Consider the following 18,573-nt stretch of genomic DNA (forward strand, 5'->3'; position numbering starts at 1 on the left):
GGGTTCTACCGCGATCAACTCGATCTACTACGAGCTGACTAGGTAACAACTTCACTACAACTTATTTTGTAACTATCACATTGCGTAATTTATTAATCGAATTTTCACGTTTAGTTTCGATGGGACCCTTACCCCGCTGGGGCATACGCTGCATTGCCTCAGCACTCGGGCATATTGTCAGGGGCGTGGAGAGCATCTTTAGCTCTGATCTGCTTTGACATAGTCGAAGTGCATCTCCCTGAGCGCGTACTGCGCCAATTTGGGATGGTACAGGGCATCCTGCCGCCATATGACACAGAGGCGGAGCTCCATAACTCTCGCAAGGGTCGGGATCCCAAGAACTGGCTCGAGATCAACTGGCGCCATGTCGCTCGTTGGGAGCACAGGTTAGAGCTGCTGGCCCAAGGTGCGCCGATCGATTACTTGTCGTGGTTCCTCTCCATCACTCGTCGATGGATGAAACCACGAGGTATCATGGCAGCAGCCCAGTAGCACCGACGATGACACACTTTGTAAGTATTCTTCAACATTGATTATTATCCATAGAACTTACACGTTAAACATTTCATTAATACTTAAGTCTTACTGCAGGCACAGGGCATTTGCTTCAGTCATCAGCTCCTCCCAAGAGGAGCCCGTACGGGAGATTGCCCAGGGCATACTCCTAGGGACGCAATTTCAACACTTCATACCGGAAGTGACTGCACCCCACACCACTATGTATGAGTACGGGTCATCTCCTCATCATGCCGACGTTGATCTTGAGGAGGTTGACTGAACGTGCCCGGACTACGGTGCTGGGTCCTCACAGGGTGCCACATCATCACAGTATCAATCACCTCCCCTACCCGAGCGTCATGCGACGGCCTCTTACTATCGTAGGAGGCGTCGTAAACCGTCACAGTTAGACAGGGTACAGGAGGAGGATTAGCATTATAATACTGTTTGTATATATTGAACATTTGTACATACTCAATATTTGTAACATTTGGTCTTTTGTGTATAAATTGTAACATATATGTAGATATATATATTTTAATCGTATTATTACACGTTTATTATGAATGAAATGATGTTAAGTACTCAGACTTTTCGGCGATGAATCATTCCGCCAAGAATGCAGTATGAATTTAATCAAAAACAAACAGACAATCATATTCAAATAGGAAAAATGCTATCGAAAATTCAACACAATTTCATTCAAGTTTAACAAATCCATATCAAATTATATAGTTCGTTCGTTAAGTTAAACTACCGCCGCTAACTAAGATGGCTTCTTAAACTTTCTCATAATCCTTTCAGTCTCCTCTTTCCTATGTGCCATATCATCTATTTGCCTCTTTAGATTAAATACCTTATTTTTAAGCTCTTGTTTTTCTTTTTCAAGTCGTATTATTAAGTTTCTCTGCCATTTAGTACCCTCCGGAACAATTCATCTAAAGTATGTCCATCCTAATCCGTCAACCAAGTAGAAAAGGCAAGCAACAAAATCACGTCCTGGATCGAAGTCGCTCCAATCTGTATTAATCTCAACTTCATAACCACAATCACAAAGCTCTTCAATACAATGCTCCTTTGACATCTACGGAATACATATAACATAGTAACGTAAGTGTACTTTCAAAAATAATATTAACATTTATAAATTGAGAGTAAAACTAACATAATACCATATGTTACCTTTATAAATTGATTCAAAAGAACAAGAATGATGTAGATTACATATAATGAAGTAGGGAAATGATGGAGTTATTTATAGAACATCATTACAACGGCTATTTTCAAATTCGTAACGACTATTTTTCTAATTAACAACGGCTAGTTTACTTCGTACAAAAAAATAAATAAATAAAAAGGTATAAGTCGCTGTTAGTAACAGCAACTTATACCTTTTTATTATTTTTTTTTTTTTTGTCTTTCGCTGTTAGTAACAATGATTTTCACCGAGGCTAGGTTTGGATGTGCGGACGCTTATTTTGGAAAATAAGTTTTCACGAAATTTATTTTTGGAATTAAGTTGTTAAATGATCTTATTTTTTTCAAATTTTCGTTTTATCTTTGCTTGCTATTAATTATAACAAACTAGCCAATACTAGAGGCTCGGACAAGACTATTTATTTTAAAATATATTTTTTTTATTAAAAAAACTCAATTATTCAAAAGTTGTTAATATGCATAAATTTTTTCTCCAAATATTTCCCATAAATTAGATTTATCATAAGTCGGCAAATTGACCCAATGGAAGCCAAAAGAAGCTCCTTATGAAAGTGGCAACAATTTAAGAAAATTTGAAAAGGTTAAGTGAAAAAAAAAATTAACAAAATAAACTAGTTTTTAAAAAATTTTCAAAAGTAAGCGTGAAAATTCTAAACCTAAGGTTTGGAGTTGTTCGCAGTTACTAACTGCAAACAGCCAAACAGGACAAAATTGCTTTTCGTAGTTACTAACTGCGACAACTATTTTGACTTGTTTTGACCTGTTCGCAGTTAGTAACTGCGAACAGATAGCTGTACAAATACACAGATAGTTGTTTGCAGTTAGTAATTACGAACAGGTCAAAAAATAGTCAAAGTTATTCCCAGTTACTAAGTGGGAACATCTATTTTTGTCTTTTTTGACCTGTTCGCAGTTACTAACTGCGAACAGCCCCAAACCTCAGGTTTGAAATTTTCACGCTTACTTTTGGAATAAGTTTGAAAGCTAGTTTATTTTGTTAATTTTTTTATTTTTTCACTTAACCTTTTCAAATTTTCACAATTTAAGAGCAACACTCATGAAACGATAAAGATGAATATCATGAATAATTAAGCATAAAAATTACAAAATTTAGCACATCCTTGAAGCTCAAATTACTTTTTAACGATGAGTACGAAAATCGAAGCAGTAATCAAGCATCAACATAGATCGCCAAACGTCAGGAAGAAGCGTCTCCGAAAGGAAGCGAGAGTTGCAAGAGGCTTTCACTCAATTGATCATCCAACACCAGTCAATTCTTTGTATTTCAACATTCTTATATCTTTCTAAAGCCTTTTCTTGTGCATGATATGACCTCGCTTGCAGCAGGATCACACAACATACAAAATAAAATGTCATCATGTTTAGTTTCTACAATTCTTTCTCTAGGCTTTTCGTAAAGCTTCTACAAGATTCCAAGCTAAGTTCAAAACAATATAAACTAACTAAAGATAACTCTTGTAGTCAAGTTCCCGAAATTTGACAGAATAAATTATATTCGTTACATATAGTCATCGAAATTTCAGGATGTTTTGTATTTCATGATGGAAATATCCACATGAAGATATGCAACACAAGCCAAGAAAAACAAGAAGAATACGGATACCAAGATCAGTGGCTCAACGAGCATGAAGGCAGGTTTGAAATCGTAGTAAACCTGAAAGGAAAAAATGGACACTTATTTAGCTTTAAAACACATGGATCACACAATCTCCCGCAACTCAAAGAAGAAACAATCACGTTTTTATACAGAAAAAATGGAGATGAGCTCACGCCACGGCTACACACAATAAAGGAGGCGATCAAAACAATGAAGACAATGCTCGTAATGTAGTGAGTATGCAAGTGCACTTAATCAGAGATGGATATTTCAAAATTAACTGACAAAACTATTCAGCCTGGTGCAGGTAATCCACCAGCACTAGAGTCGACAGGCAGCTACCTATGGGTCAATCAAGCAACCCCGGTTTGTTTAAGTCCAGGATTCATTCATGCATAATTAGTCTTACTAATCATAATACTAGAGGTTATATTGTGCCTTGTAACCACCATTCTAATAAAAGATTTTGTAGATCTAATAATAATGTTTTGATTTGTACTTCCTTACATGGCCTTTTTGGCCAGCACAACAATATTCATGCAATCCGTGTAGTATCGTTTGACATACCACCTTGTACTTCGATACAACTAGGTCTAGGAATTGACTGATCAATGAAAGCAGATTTATTACCTACTTTGCTCCAACTGGTAAGAAATCTGAGATGTAGACTTAAAGTCAATCTTTCCCAGTTTTGGAGTTGTTTTTAGGATCAAGCATAGTTGTTAAGATCCCAATTCAAATTGTAGAATCGTACTATTTAGCGATATACGATTCAATGAATCTCTCGACTAGAAAAAAGTTACAAATTTGAGTCAAATTTAATAATTCAAACAAAGCTATTAATTGAGATATACATGTTAGCAATCATAAAGCTAAAAAATATATATCAATAACTACCTTTTTCAACTTATATGAAAAAAATCTATATTTACGTTGGAAAAATCTTATGATTCTACAATATGATTCAGAGTGCCCCTTCTGAATCATAGGAGAGTCCTTGGATTCATGGTTAAAGCTCAAAGCTGAAAATTTGAGTTCTTTGTATTAATTGTGAATAACTGTTAAAGATATAAATTTGAATTTGGAAACAACAATTAGGATTCCTCACAAACAAGATTTAAATCTAAAGGTGGAAGCTTAAATCATTTATCAATAGGCAAAAATATGTATATACAAGGATACTTGTTGATTCCCAAGCGATAACTAGTTATGTGCCAAGCAAGAAGAATGCAGAAAATGAGGTCGCAAAGGATGGATCACGGAGCACCATTTTCCCACAAAGGATGGTTCATAAAGTTCCCAATTCAGGACAAAAACTTAACTTTCAAGCTCCAAGTGTTTCCATCACATAATCTGATTTTGCATCCAAACAATGTTCCTGACTATAAGGTTGCCACAACGCATGAAATATAACCTTAAGTAATGTCTCATCCAGGCCTTTAAATACCAACATGAAAGGCTAGAAGTAAGAGGTAGCAAGGCTTAAATCTTAATGATGAAGAAAGCAGTATTGCTTCATCAAAACCAAAGTATCAGGTTTTGATGAAAATACAACGCACAATCGTCAATAGATTTTCTTCACACGCAAAGTGGTTGGACAACTCACCTCAAGATGGCCATATCTCACTAGTTTGAAGTTCTCTTGGGGTGTAATTTTATCCACAAGGGATCCAGTGACTACATGGACCATACACCAAAAACATTACAACCAAAAATGAAACCTGGACTATTACCAAATGAAGTACGGGTGCCAACAAATATGTCAGCTCTTGAGACAACTTGATATGCTTTATGGTAGTTCAATGGACCAAAATGAACCATGGATTTCACTAATGGACTCAATAAAAGTATCAAATAAATCGAAACATGTTGTAATCAATTGATCAAACAAATACAAACTCATACACAGTATGTAAGGAATCATATTGCTATTAATCACGTGTCATGTAACATCAAAATTTTTATTCAACTCACGCTCCGAACAAAAATCACATCCTGAAATCCCTTTATATAGCTAAAATAACCTACTAAAACAAGGAATCTCGTTAGCCAATAAAGCATGTTTTATTCGGAGAGTGAGTTGAATGAAAATTACCAAAATGAAATACAAATTCAAATTATAATTTGGCGCAAAACTAATAATCCTAAATTTACAAATCAATATCAGCTAATGTCCCCCTAGTAGCCTCCCTTCCAAGTCACAAGGGAAACTATCAAACTATAATATGCGCCATTGAATACACATCAAATAAGTAGAGTGAATGAAGTTCAATAGAGTTTGATTTGACTGCAAGGTTTCAACTAAAATTCAATGGATAAATTTTCAATACTGCACAGAATTTAAATAGAAGTAGTACATCACCTGAAAGGGGGAATTGTGCTCTGGCACCACATTCATCTTGTTCAAAACCACAACAGTTCTTCCAAAGACATCAAGATATGAATAAGTGGTCTGCAAACATCAGAAACATTAGATTTTTGCAATTGAGTCCATTAAGTGAAAATGCCATTTCAAAAGACAAAATGATCAAGAACCCTCCCCTACTATTTCTTCATCCTTCTCTCAAGCACCAATTGTCGAATAAGGAAATAGAATATGAAAACATTCAGCTAGAAGTTGATTTCAGATATTTCAACTTCATACTAGAAATAATAATAAAATATTGGTGACATTCAAAATTTTGGGGAAAATATATTTGAAAAAAATAAGAAAAACTAAATACAATTCAAGAGCCCCTCAAGAAAGGAAAAAGTATAATTACTACAATCATTCCAAGAAATACTATAATTTTTACATTAACAAAAAATATATTCTTATATTAGAATTTTCATGTGCAACAGCAACGATAAAGCCTTAGTCCTAAAATGTAGTAAAAAACTTGTTTCCCATAAACCCTCTTCCTCCATCAACGGTGTTGAGAGCTATATGATCCTTCATCCTTGATCTCTTCTAATCATTTGATATCCCACCATCCAAGTCATCTTTAGCCAGACTAGACCCTTTCAAGAATGCATTCAAGTATTCGGTTTGGTATTTTGTGAAACTTTCCCATTTCGTTTGACTCAAAAATCAAGTATTGAAAATCAAGGTGTCACATGGATAGTGGGCACCAGAGTCAAGGTAACATAGCATTTGTTTCCTTGTCAATTGATCTTTTGGTTGTAAGACCTTGGCTCTAGTGCCCACTATCCATGTGAGACCTTGACTTTCAACACTCAAATAAGTGAAGTTGATCTCCCTTGTAACATAAGTTAATAAAGGCGCCAAGTGAACCTTAGTGATAGCTCAATATTTTCCCTGGAAATGAAAGTCATATGCTAAAACTCTTTTCTATAGTTAAGCAAACCCTAGATCTAAAAATACATAAAGTTTCTAAAATCTAAGTTTTAATTGGCTAGAATTCCATGAAAGAGAATATATGGGTCATTACTCATTAGATTTGATTCTAATGCAATCTAAATTACAAACCTCCATGTTTTGGAAGGAGTTGTTGAGTTCAACATTCTTGGAGTCGTAGTGAGCATAACACTAGCTAAGATCCTATCTTACCTTCCAACAAGATAAAGGTGTTAAAACATAAATATTCAAGCAAGATCTAGGAGTTAAATGAAAATTATTCAATGAACCACAATAGAAGTCCCCAAGTCAAGATGTAACTTCCATACCCCTAACATATTGCAAGTATGACTAGCATTATTATTTAGATTATGAATTATGGTCTACTACTTTGGAAACTACATACACCTAAAAATTGTTTCCTATGTATTTATTCAAAAGCGATAGATGATGATTTAGCTTCTAGAATTGAAAATAAGAGGTGCCTACAAACATGAATCTCTATATACGCGGTAGTTGGTACTGCACGATGAAAATAGTGTATTTAAATTTGAACCACGAAGAGAAGCAAGGTACAACAAATTTATAAAAATTGATTGACATTCATTTACCTCCAAATGCTGTTCCAGTGTAAACGGTGCCGAAACTGAAGGATTCTTTGATCCCTCAGGCAGAGCTACCTATAAATGTAAGTTTCACAGGGCAATTTGGACAACATCAATTAGCGATTTAGGAAGAGTGCCATATAGCGAATTTGGTCAACCAAAAGCATTCGACAAACCTTGATAGTTAGCTTATTCACAACAGTCTCTGCCATAGGGCATCCAAAAGAGAAGTTCAGATACCGTTGTTTGCCATCAGTGGACTCATATAGGAAATCCTCCAAAGGAACTCTATATCCAATGATAAAAGATGCTTTCCAACCGCCAAATAGAGGATAACGAGGCTCTATTTCGAGATCTGACTGCAAGAACACACGGTAAATCATACTATGAAGTTCAATTTTGCCTTGATTGGGAAATACTCAAACACAATAAACAACTATAAGACAAATATGCATTCACTCATACAAAATAGTAAATCACATTACTGGAATCAATTGTCAAAAATCTAAAATCAAAAACAAAAAGTATCATCCTTTACTTGGATTTCTACAATTAATTCACATTCCACCTGCTCTCAAATCACCAGGGCCCAAATTGAGCCACGCTAAGAAGTAACTGGCTTAAGAGAGGGATGATAGTTAATAACTTCAAAGTGATGCTAGAAGTATCTTGAAGAGGGAATTGTGCAACAGTGTTATGGAGTATTAGAGTAAATAAGAGGTTTTTGAGGAGCCTTGTATGAAAAAGCGATACAGTAACAGTAAGGAAATGAGCTCTAATCTCTATATAGATAGAGAAGCCTGATGAGAAGGAAACTATGAAAAGAAGTGAGCGTTTAGTTTGATTAGTTCAATGGCAGTGAGCTAACCAGTTACCACTCAATTACAAGCCTTTGTTGTACTAGTTACCACTCAAATACAAGCATTCATTGTATCAGTTACCACTCAAGTACATGCCTCTAACGTAGCTTTCTTATCAATGATGCAATAGAAATCTATGTTCAGTTTTGTTGTTTTCAGTCTAATTAACAGTAATAAGTTTGTTCTTTCATTAATCATCTAGCAGCTATGCCAATTCATAGCAGACTACCTTGTGTAGTGCTTACCATAAAAAACTAATAAAACACATCATGAAAAGGAGGGAAAAGAAAGGCCATGCATAATTGACATCCTGCACCACATCAACAGTGATAATTAAAGAACAATGGAGCCCAAGATAGCCAATCAACACAGTGAGGTTGAGGAAAATAACACGGGATTCAAAGATACAAAACAAGTGTATAAATCCGCAAAGAGGTGATTTATAATCCAATGAAAAGAAATTTATAAGCAAATCCATGAAGACCAGTGATATTGGGCATCAGATTATAGTCATTACTTAAGTTTATTATCATCATCATCATCATTATCATACGTAACGTATCATGTTCATAAAAACTATGAACAGGGACTAGAGAGGAATGAAAAACGGCAAACCATACTCATTAATTAAGGTTATATTTTGTTATTAGGGGGAGGGGGCTGCTAAGTGCTAACAAGCATTTTAGCTTGTTAAATTAGTGTATAATAAGAAATGAATGTTTTTGAAAAGTTCTTGTATCTCAATTTAGGATTAAAAGAAAGCTTGAAAGCTCTAGCATAAAGAGCTAAAGAGTTGTATTATTTCCAACTATGTGATCACTATAATTTAATCTTTGTTTCATTCATATCTTCTTTGTGAATAAAACTACACATCGTTACTCACTAATTAAGGTTATACTTTGTTTATAGGGGGTGGGGGCTGCTAAGTGCTAACTAGCATGTTAGCTGGTTAAATTAGTGTATAATTAGAAATGAATGTTTTTGACAAGTTCTTGTAATTCTCAATGTAGGACTAAAAGAAAGCTTGAAAGCTCTAGCATAAAGAGCTAAAGAGTTGTAATATTTCCAACTATGTGAACACTATAATTTAATCTTTGTTTCATTCATATCTTCTTTGTGAATAAAACTACAACATCGTTACTTTGATTTCGGTCTGAGAGGTTAAATCCATACACCTAACGGCGTCAAGCCTTCAAGGGTCATATGTTCCAGACTTTGGTGAGTAAAAGGCAATTAATTAAGTAGTTCGAATTGTTTTCTTATTCACGCAAATCAAACTCCTTATATTAATCGTGCATATGCTTGATTTTTTCACATTATTCATGCAAGAAAGAAATTGTTCATATAACACTCATTCAAAGAATGAAGTGCAAATTATTTCATGCCAAACTTAGTCGAACATATGTGTGGGAGTAGAAACTACACACTTAACCTCATTTATCAATTACAAATTTACAATATCCCATTACCTCAATGCTATTAAGCAACTACCAAATAAGCGAGGTTTGGGAGGGTAAGATGTACACACATTATCCATGTAAAAACCAAGAGGCGTTTTTCGATAGACTCAACCTCATCTATCAATTACAAAGATAAATTGTATGATTACCTTCTTCGAGTCCAAGCGCAAGTGCGATGATGAGATATTTCCTATATCATCTCTGTAGTAAACTGAGTAAACTCTAGGAGGTAGCCTTGCAAGAAGTTGCTTAAATGAAGCTACACCACTTACGGAAGGCCTAGACTGATAATCCACCCTGCCACCAAGAAAATACAAAATTTAATATAAAAAATGCTAAAATGTGGGTTAAGGTCATGTGAATGAAAAAGAGCATCCAAATATGGATATAGCTATAAGAAAAGTAAGCAATAAATGTATTTATATCGTAGGACTAAGGAGAAATGGAGTGCATCGTTAGATAGACATAAATTGACAATTGCAGTCATAGTCGAATATAAATAAAAACCAGCAAGTAGATAGATATTATTGGATTCATTGAAACTACTACGAGCTCAATAATCTATATAAATTCACTAATTTTACAAAAAAAAAAAAAAAAAAAAAAAAAAAAAAAAAAAAAAAAAAAGGATTTTACCTATGTTTTATGAAGAATAAGAATTTTCCAAATATGAGTACATAAAAATTAACATTAAGTGAGACCCCTTCTCTTTTGCTTTTCAACATAGACAAAGCTTGACATCTCACTCAACCCAAAAGTCTTCTACTTATATACACAACATGCATCTATACTCCTATAGGGCATGAATGTGAGATGGAAAGGGGAATTCCTACAAAAAACACCGCTAACCAATATATTTATATCCAACTAAGGAGTAGTATTGTGCAAAATTTATCCTAAATTTCGCTTTATGAAGTTGTAAGTATAGATTAATCCACAAATTCAACAAGAAAAATAATTCCAAAACATTTTAGTTATCAATAAGAGTACACAAACCGTCTACTCAATGTGTATAGTAATTGAACATGAATTCAATACTACATTGAAAAGTAAAAAGTACTCTCTCTGTCTCTAAGAGATTGCTACACTTTTCTTTTTAGTTCGTCCTTTTATTTTGCTACAATTCATAGAAAAGTTTCAACTATTCTTTTTTAATCCCGTCCACACATTTTAACTCTTCTTTAGTATCATTCACACAATTCATTGTCTCGCCATTTCTTAATCTATGTGCAAAATTTCATTGTTGCAATTTATCAGGTACATAGGGAGTATGTCTTTGGCACAACTCTACTTTGGGAACTTGTGCTGTAGTATACTTGAGTTATTAGGAGTCGCTAAATGCCAAGAATTGTGTTGCTTGACTTGTATCACAATAATTAGAAGGCATCCCTCTCCTCTATATAGAGGGCTCATAAACTCACCCAAGATCAATATAAGAAATATGCAATTATCTCTACTTTTAATCTTTTCTTTCTTCTTCTCCCTAATTACCAACGTTACTATAACAATTGTATCAACCTTATGATTTAAGGGCCTATAAACCACATATACAAACAACAATAACACTATCAAAAGCTTCAGTGGCGAACCTTGATAGTTTTAACATATTGAACCGAGCATGTCATATAAAAATTTAAAAATGATGTCTAAGACTGATATAGTAGGAGCAAATCCCAAAGGTATATAAATATAAATGTACTACTATAATTAAGAATGTGTTAATGGAATATGTAATGAAAATTATTATTATAAGCAAAAAAAAATCATAGCATATAAATATACTTATAAAACAACCATCATCATCATCATCATAATCGGTAAATCTAGCAGGGTAGAAGACAAACGTTATATATCCATACCCACTTCAAAGAAAGGGCAGGAAAAATGTGGTTAAAGAGACCCCTAAACAAAAAAAGCCCTACACCGACAACCGAGGGTGGTGTAGAATATACAATGCAAAAAAACACATGTGGAAACAAACAATTATATGAAGTATTGGTTGAAAAAAGTCTTTATAGATATATTGGATTATAATAAGGGTAAAAACAAGATCAATCAAATTTTGACCCAGCACAAAATTGACCGGAAAGGTGATATGAGATTAGTGGGTCATAATCCAAAAACTTGACCCGTGACCTGACTGAAGCCCAAATACGACCGTTTTGACTCAAATTTCAATTCCACATCGTCATTTTCTACCCCATGTCATCGTTTTTAGTCAGGACTAAGTACATTTTTAGTCAATTTTGAAATTTTGATTTAACATTATGTTGATGTAGCCCTAAAATCAGTATATTAGTCTTTTTCAATATAAAAACATTCTCTATTGAAAGAAAAAAACTTATTATTTATTTATTTGTAAAAATATTAATGAAAAGGAAAACATTTGAAGTCCTTGACCCTTTGGGTTGATATGAACCCGACACAACCCGACTTAAAACTAACACGACTTAAAAACAAGAAGACCATGAAATTGACCCAACCGAAATGAGTTGACCAAAACACACCCGACCACAATTTAATCACACCTACAAAACAAAAGTCCAGGTTGGATACTTACTAAATGGAAACCTGAAAACAATAAAAGCAGTGAAAGAAGTAGATGCAAAAATTAAAGACATAGTGGTAAGATTAATTATATAATTTTATACCATAATAACCAATTAAATCAATTTGTTTTGATGCAACATGTGTACAAGAGGCCCTCTTTGTTGGCTTGGTTGATTAACTTATGCTTGTTTGTTTGAAAAAGATTTAAAACTCAAAATCCAAATTTATTTAAATATGAAGTTCAAGAAACTGTTCCTTTCAAAAAAAAATTTTTTTTTAAGTTCAAGAAATTGTTGCTTCTTTAAGAAAAAAAAACTAGTGAAAGAAAATAACTTGGAAAAATCTTTAAATTCTCAATAATTATGTGCTAAAGTGGTACCACAAGGATAACGAATGTTTTCAAGCTTTTTGCTATTAAGATATAATTGTCATGTTATTTTAAGTATCATATATGTTTAAATTGATCTTTAAGCTTTTTAGCAAAAACGCGTGTCTTGCCTACAAAAAGCTTGCCTTGTGCTATGCGTTTACACTATGTTTGGATGGAAGGAAAGGAAGGAGAAGTATTTAGAGGGATGAAAGATCCTTTGTTTGGATAAGAAAATAAGAGGAAAAGGATTTTTGGAGAAGAGGGATTTGGAGGGATTGGATGGAAGATTTTTGTTAAGGTATCAATCTTTCCAAAATTGGAAAGATCCCTTATTTGGATAAGAAAATAAGAGTCAACGGATTTGGACGGGAGGACTTGGAGGGATTGAATGGATGATTTTTGTTATGGTATCAATCTTTCCAAAGTTGGAAAGATTTGAAGGGAGAACTCTTATCTCCCTTTCTTTCCCTTCTCTTCCGTCCTAAACAAACAAGAGTTACTTCCTTTTCATTTCTCTTCCCTTAACTTCCTTCCCTTCTTTCCCCTTCCTTTCCTTTCTTTTTTCTTTGAAATTGTTATCCAAACTTAGTGTTAGTCTCTAAGGACCTTTTGTATCTTGGTGTGCCTCGTGCTATTTAAAACCAAGGCAACAAAGCAAATCATCTTGAAAAACAATTGAAACCATAAGGGTAAATTGAAGGGAAATTTCAAAGAAGGATGGTTGGAACAAATACAAGCAACAAGCAAGTATAGAGGCACATGTTTGAAAGAGCCAAAAGATTGATTGTTTTATGCACGTCAAGCCTCAAGCTCCAATGGAAACAAAGACAAGTAGTTGATTGATAGTGGGTGCACATTTCACATGACAAATAACTCGTATATCAACAAGTTAGACTCTTTTCATCAAAGTCCTATTTCCAAATTAGAATTAGTCTGTTTAGTATTGCACCGATACTCAAAAAAAATGGTTATTTACTTGACTTTGAATATATTTAATGCACTATTATTTACTAGCCAAAGGAGATCGAAAAAGTCCCATTGTAAAATAAAAGCTTTCCCAATGAGTAGCGAGACTTGGCTATGGCACATAGGGTATGGATAGTTCAATATGCGTGCTCTAAATTTGGTGAGAGATTTCCTTCAATTCTGGAGAGCAAAGGTCTATGTGAATCTTGTCTTGTCAACTTGCCAAGAGCACAAGCTAATTTCGCAAAGGAAAAGGTTGGAAGAGGATAAGATTAAATTGCAAAATCAAACTTATTTTGGTGGAGAAAAGTATACCATCCAGTTCATCAATGATTTCACTCGAATGATATGGGTATATTTTATGAAAAAAATGTAAAGTTTTCAACATAATTGAAACATTCAAAGCTCTGGCAGAAATGCAAAGTAGGAGTAGAATGGAGTTAGTTGATGAGATAGAAGAGAGGTTTGTGTGTTGTTAAAAATTGAGACTTTCAATAAATGAAGTTCTAGAATATGTCAGATTAAATGAAGTAATTAAGACAGGAAGAAGTGTTACTGAGTTATCAGTAGTAGACTAGTAGTGGTTGAAACACAAAGTGTATATGACTCTTGACTTGTCTCTATCTCTATTCATCTCTCCACTTTTCTCCCTAAAATATCCACTTTGCTCCAATATACAGAAAAATTGAAAAATTCTTAAGTACTAAATATCTACAAGATGTGACAAATTTGATAAATTATTACAAAAAAGATGGAAAAATTACTTACAAAATCTACAAAAAAATTTCAAACTCAACCATACACATACCCCAAAATGAGCATTGCCTCTCACCCCTCAAGTTTCTCGTTAATTTAAAACCTACTAACTCATGTTCACAAAAGTTGAAACCAATTCTAGTTTTTCAAAACTCGTCGAAATCAGGTTTGTGCGAAGCTTTCAAGGGGTGATAAAGAGAATACCTGATTTCGTCATCTACTCACGTTCAATTTGGTCAAAGCAAAACTCCAAATCTCAATAGGCTAGCTCGACTTAAAACTCATGAGGAAGCTCACAAATATAAATAAAATAAATAAATGATTATGGATAATGATTAAGGGTACAGATGATTACGATAAGTAATAATATCATCTAATATTAAAAAGATAACTAAAAATTAATATAAAAAATTAGTATCGTTGTTCTTTAATTAAAGCCAATATAACTCGAAAACTCCATTCGATTTCAACCAATATTCAAATTGGGGGAAAAGAAAACTCGATCTCAAGATGAGCTTGAATTAAAGTGAGGTACAAGTCGAGCTAAACCCACTCGAGTTGGACTCATTCAATACCACTCCTTATGAATACAAGCACCCATCACGTATGTGACAACATATATTTTTGTGATCACATTGGAAGCACTTTCTCCATCATACTTAAGCCACATTTACAACTGACATTGAAACCTAAGATTGACTTGAAGTGCTTTTTTGATAGAGAAATTATGTTAATTAAAAAATGAAAGCACAGTTAAGGTACAAGATGTGTCGTCCATGAAACAAGAAACATCATTAAAAAATCCAAAAGCTTTTATCCATAAAGATGCTTAAAAATAATTTTCTCTCCCATAATTTCTACGGTCAAAAAATAGTCCCTAAAAATAAAACCATTTCGTTCTAACCATATAGACCAAATGATAAACAAGAAACATGTATTCCAAATTTTATTAAGGATATAGATAGGCCCAAGACCATAAAATTAAGGATCTAGCACTTATAAAGATTTATATGAAGTTAGTCAACTTTATCCATCAAGTTCTTTCTTGAACTTCAACTCATGATAAAAGTTCAACACAAATATATAAGTGTCTACATCATTCGAAGTGTTGTACTAGCAAAGACTCAATCACAATCTATAAATGTTTATGCATAAAGCGCCTCAAAATAAAAAATAAGATAATAGAAATAAAGTTGAATAAGTAGCATAGATTCATGAATTATGCCACAATACATCATACCAATTCATGTGACTAGAGAAATAATCAAATTACAGCACTTTAAATGCCAATGCTTTATCCAAAAATATGAGGTTGACCCATATAGCAGTGTTATCTACTAAATTTTTTCCTTTGACCTAAGTGGTACATTTGGATGATATAATACTCCAGTCACAACTCATAATACAATTACTATCGTAAGAATAACAATCATATTGTCACAACTCACATCACATAACAGAGCCCATTAAATTTAATGATTCATAAATTTTGAATTCCTGTTTTAAAGAATTGATTAGAAGTATGAGAATATGTTCCACGACTTCAGTGAACCCCATATGGTGAAGCCCCTCAAGGTGCCCACACTGCTGTAAGCCAAGATGCAATAGTTTGACCTTGTTTTCAATCATTTTTGAAGCTAAACACAAATGTTATAGCTATTGAATGGTGATCGAGAGAGTGCTAGTAGTACCCATTATAAAACGATGGATCATATTTTTAGCCTAGTTTACACATATGTAATAAAAAATGTCAATCAAAAGTTGAAACAATTGCTATAAGCATTAAGGAAAAGAAACATATACAATGAATCATACCTGGAAAATGAACCTTTTAAACGAGCACCAGCATGAGCCAATTTGTAATGCTCAGTAACTTGTATACTGCCCCAATGTGAGATTTCAATCTCTCGTACAAGCTCGTCAACAACAACAAATGGATTATTATTTTCAAAGTGCACAATAATGGGAGAAAATGTGTGTGCAGGCTGATCAACATACGGTCCATATTTTAATTCAACACCAGCACGGTTGGTAGGCTCCACATTTGTGTATGATTCCACTTTAGTACTTGGAGTCCTTATAAAAGTTGTCTGCTGTTCTATATGATATGGGGACAGTATGATAGCACTGTCACGGTAATAAACTAACTGAGATTCCGATTGGCTTATTTCTGTTGGGAATGGTTCTATAGATCGTGTTAGTATGTAGAGGACTTCAAGGGTTACAACTTCACCTGACTTTAAGGGTTTGAGCAAAGTAATGGAGAAGTATTTTGTCCCATTTGGCCCATCAGGTAGCTTAGGATTGATATCAAGAGAAGTGTAAGTTTTCTTCTTTTTCTTACCCCCTGGTAAAACGGCTTTAAGCAATGCTAGATGATCAACTTCAACTGGAGTAAAAGCAACAATGACTTCTGATATGGGAGACATTCCTTTATTTTCAACCTGACGTGAATATTTTAATCAATATAAACCCGAAAAAAATAATCAGGGTTCAACTACTTGGAAGTTGGAAGGGAAACCAAAACGTCAACAGAAGAACGGCAAAGCACATCCAAAAGCACAGGTTAAAAATCTAAAAAATTAATCCCCCACAGCCACCATAAATGTACATTTTAAACTACCAAAAAACAAGAAATGGATTATTTGATATTTTTGGAATAAATCAACAGCAAAAAAATCAATAATTTGATATTTTTGGAATAAAATAACAGCAAAAGGAATAATTCATAAGTAAAAAACTAACCTTCAAAGTGAGGAAAACTTTGATGATGTGAGAACTCAAATCGATCTGCAAACAATACGACACAAATCTTTCAATTAGGGATTATTCCACTAAAAAATTGTACGAATACATTGTCATTTCTTCAATCCAGACAACAGAATGAAGGAAAAATAACAATCAATAGCACAATCAATTTCTCAAAATGGACAAAATGAGTAGAGTAAAAAACAATGAGCAAAAATTTAGGTATACATCAGTTACTAAATTGCAAAACCCGAGCAGTTAGATACTTGAAATATTGTGCAAAAAAAAAGCGGAGGAAGTTGAACGTACTCTGCGTTCTGCATTTGTGATTCGAAGGTTTTGATCGTTTGCCGAACAGAAGGATCCAAGAAAACAGAGAAAAATTATGGCAGAAATCGATAAGACATTCCCGAATTTGAGTTCCATCGCCATGGCCATGGGAGCTGCGAGGACTTGCGAAGACTTGGCTGTGAAAGACTAAATTACAATCAGGGAGCGACAAGTAGGGAATGGTTAGGTTTTGGTATTCACTACTTACATCGGCCTGCTACAAGGATTAATGCAAAAAATACTTCTTTCAAATCGATAAATTTTAAGCTTTAATATTTGTGAGTGCGCATTATAAAAATATATAATATCTCTGAGTGCGCATTATAAAAAATTATAAAAATTATGTATTAAAAAGTTTTACATCAGGACCAATCTAACAAGATCTCACCTAAATATATTTTATCTTTAATATATACATTAAAAATCTAATTTAAATTTCTCCCTCTTAAAGTAAACACACAAAAAAAAGACAGATGGAGTAACTTTATTATTGATTAACATAATTATCCGATTTGAATTATTCGTTTGGAATATTTGGTATTTGGTTTTTAAAATCAGATGATCTATCTGATGTAAGAAAATTGAATAATTTGGATTGGATCCGGTGTATGGATCAAGCTTTTAGTGAAATTAAAAAGCCAATTTTTTTTAAATTTTTAATAGAAAAACTCTATTTAGGCTTTTTAACATGCTAGTTAGAGATAGTTATGGGACCAAGATCTTGTTGGATCTTAAAAATAATTGGTGTGTTTGGGTTCGGGTCTAGACTTTCGGACTCGGGCTCGAATCCAGACCCAACCTCTAGACACGAGCCCTTCACCCGCGTCGTAGATCCGGATCCGACCCGAATAATTGTTAAATAGTCATATATTTTTAGGCTGAAATAATCAAAATTCCACATTCCATTCTTGCAGCTGCTACCATTTCATTTAGCAAAATAATATATATATTTTAGGGTGCATTTAGGATTGTTAGAAAGTACTCCTATTCATTTAGGATTGTAATATCCGGAATATTTTCTCAAAAAGAAACAAATAAAAATGAAATAAAAATAAAAATAAATAACAAATAATTAATAATTTAAAATACAAAAAATTAAATTAAAGATACATTGTTAAAAAAAACTAAGTTTCACGTTTAATAAAAAAAAATTGTTAAAAAAATAACAAGTTATTCTTTTTTTTTTTGAAGAAAAAAAATTTAAGTAAAATAAAATAAGATAAAATAAAAAGAACTCAGATATTTAGGAGTAGTTTT

At 33.4% G+C, this 18,573-nt stretch overlaps 1 protein-coding gene across 1 annotated transcript; it reads right to left on the bottom strand.

Annotated features, from left to right (window-relative positions):
• Nucleotides 1-2,990: 2,990 nt before the first annotated feature.
• LOC130802663 (dolichyl-diphosphooligosaccharide--protein glycosyltransferase subunit 1B) lies at nucleotides 2,991-17,567 on the bottom strand. The gene is made up of 8 exons (XM_057666672.1): nucleotides 17,296-17,567; nucleotides 16,984-17,028; nucleotides 16,054-16,682; nucleotides 9,746-9,893; nucleotides 7,453-7,635; nucleotides 7,283-7,351; nucleotides 5,697-5,786; nucleotides 2,991-3,391 (listed from the first exon to the last, which is right to left on the bottom strand). The coding sequence occupies exons 1-8, from the start codon at nucleotides 17,422-17,424 to the stop codon at nucleotides 3,257-3,259; spliced, it is 1,428 nt and encodes a 475-aa protein (XP_057522655.1). The 5' UTR covers nucleotides 17,425-17,567; the 3' UTR covers nucleotides 2,991-3,256.
• Between the last annotated feature and the right edge of the window lie 1,006 nt (nucleotides 17,568-18,573).

Source organism: Amaranthus tricolor, chromosome 16, assembly GCF_026212465.1.
Source record: "Amaranthus tricolor cultivar Red isolate AtriRed21 chromosome 16, ASM2621246v1, whole genome shotgun sequence".
In the NCBI taxonomy this organism is placed as follows: domain Eukaryota; kingdom Viridiplantae; phylum Streptophyta; class Magnoliopsida; order Caryophyllales; family Amaranthaceae; genus Amaranthus; species Amaranthus tricolor.

Coding starts and splice junctions, on each gene's coding strand:
- LOC130802663 (XM_057666672.1), bottom strand. CDS start 17,424: ATGGCCATGGCGATGGAACTCAAATTCGGGAATGTCTTATCGATTTCT. Junction 9,894..16,053: donor TTAAAAGGTTCATTTTCCAG/GTATGATTCATT, acceptor TCTTGGTGGCAG/GGTGGATTATCAGTCTAGGC. Junction 3,392..5,696: donor AGCACAATTCCCCCTTTCAG/GTGATGTACTAC, acceptor TTTTCCTTTCAG/GTTTACTACGATTTCAAACC.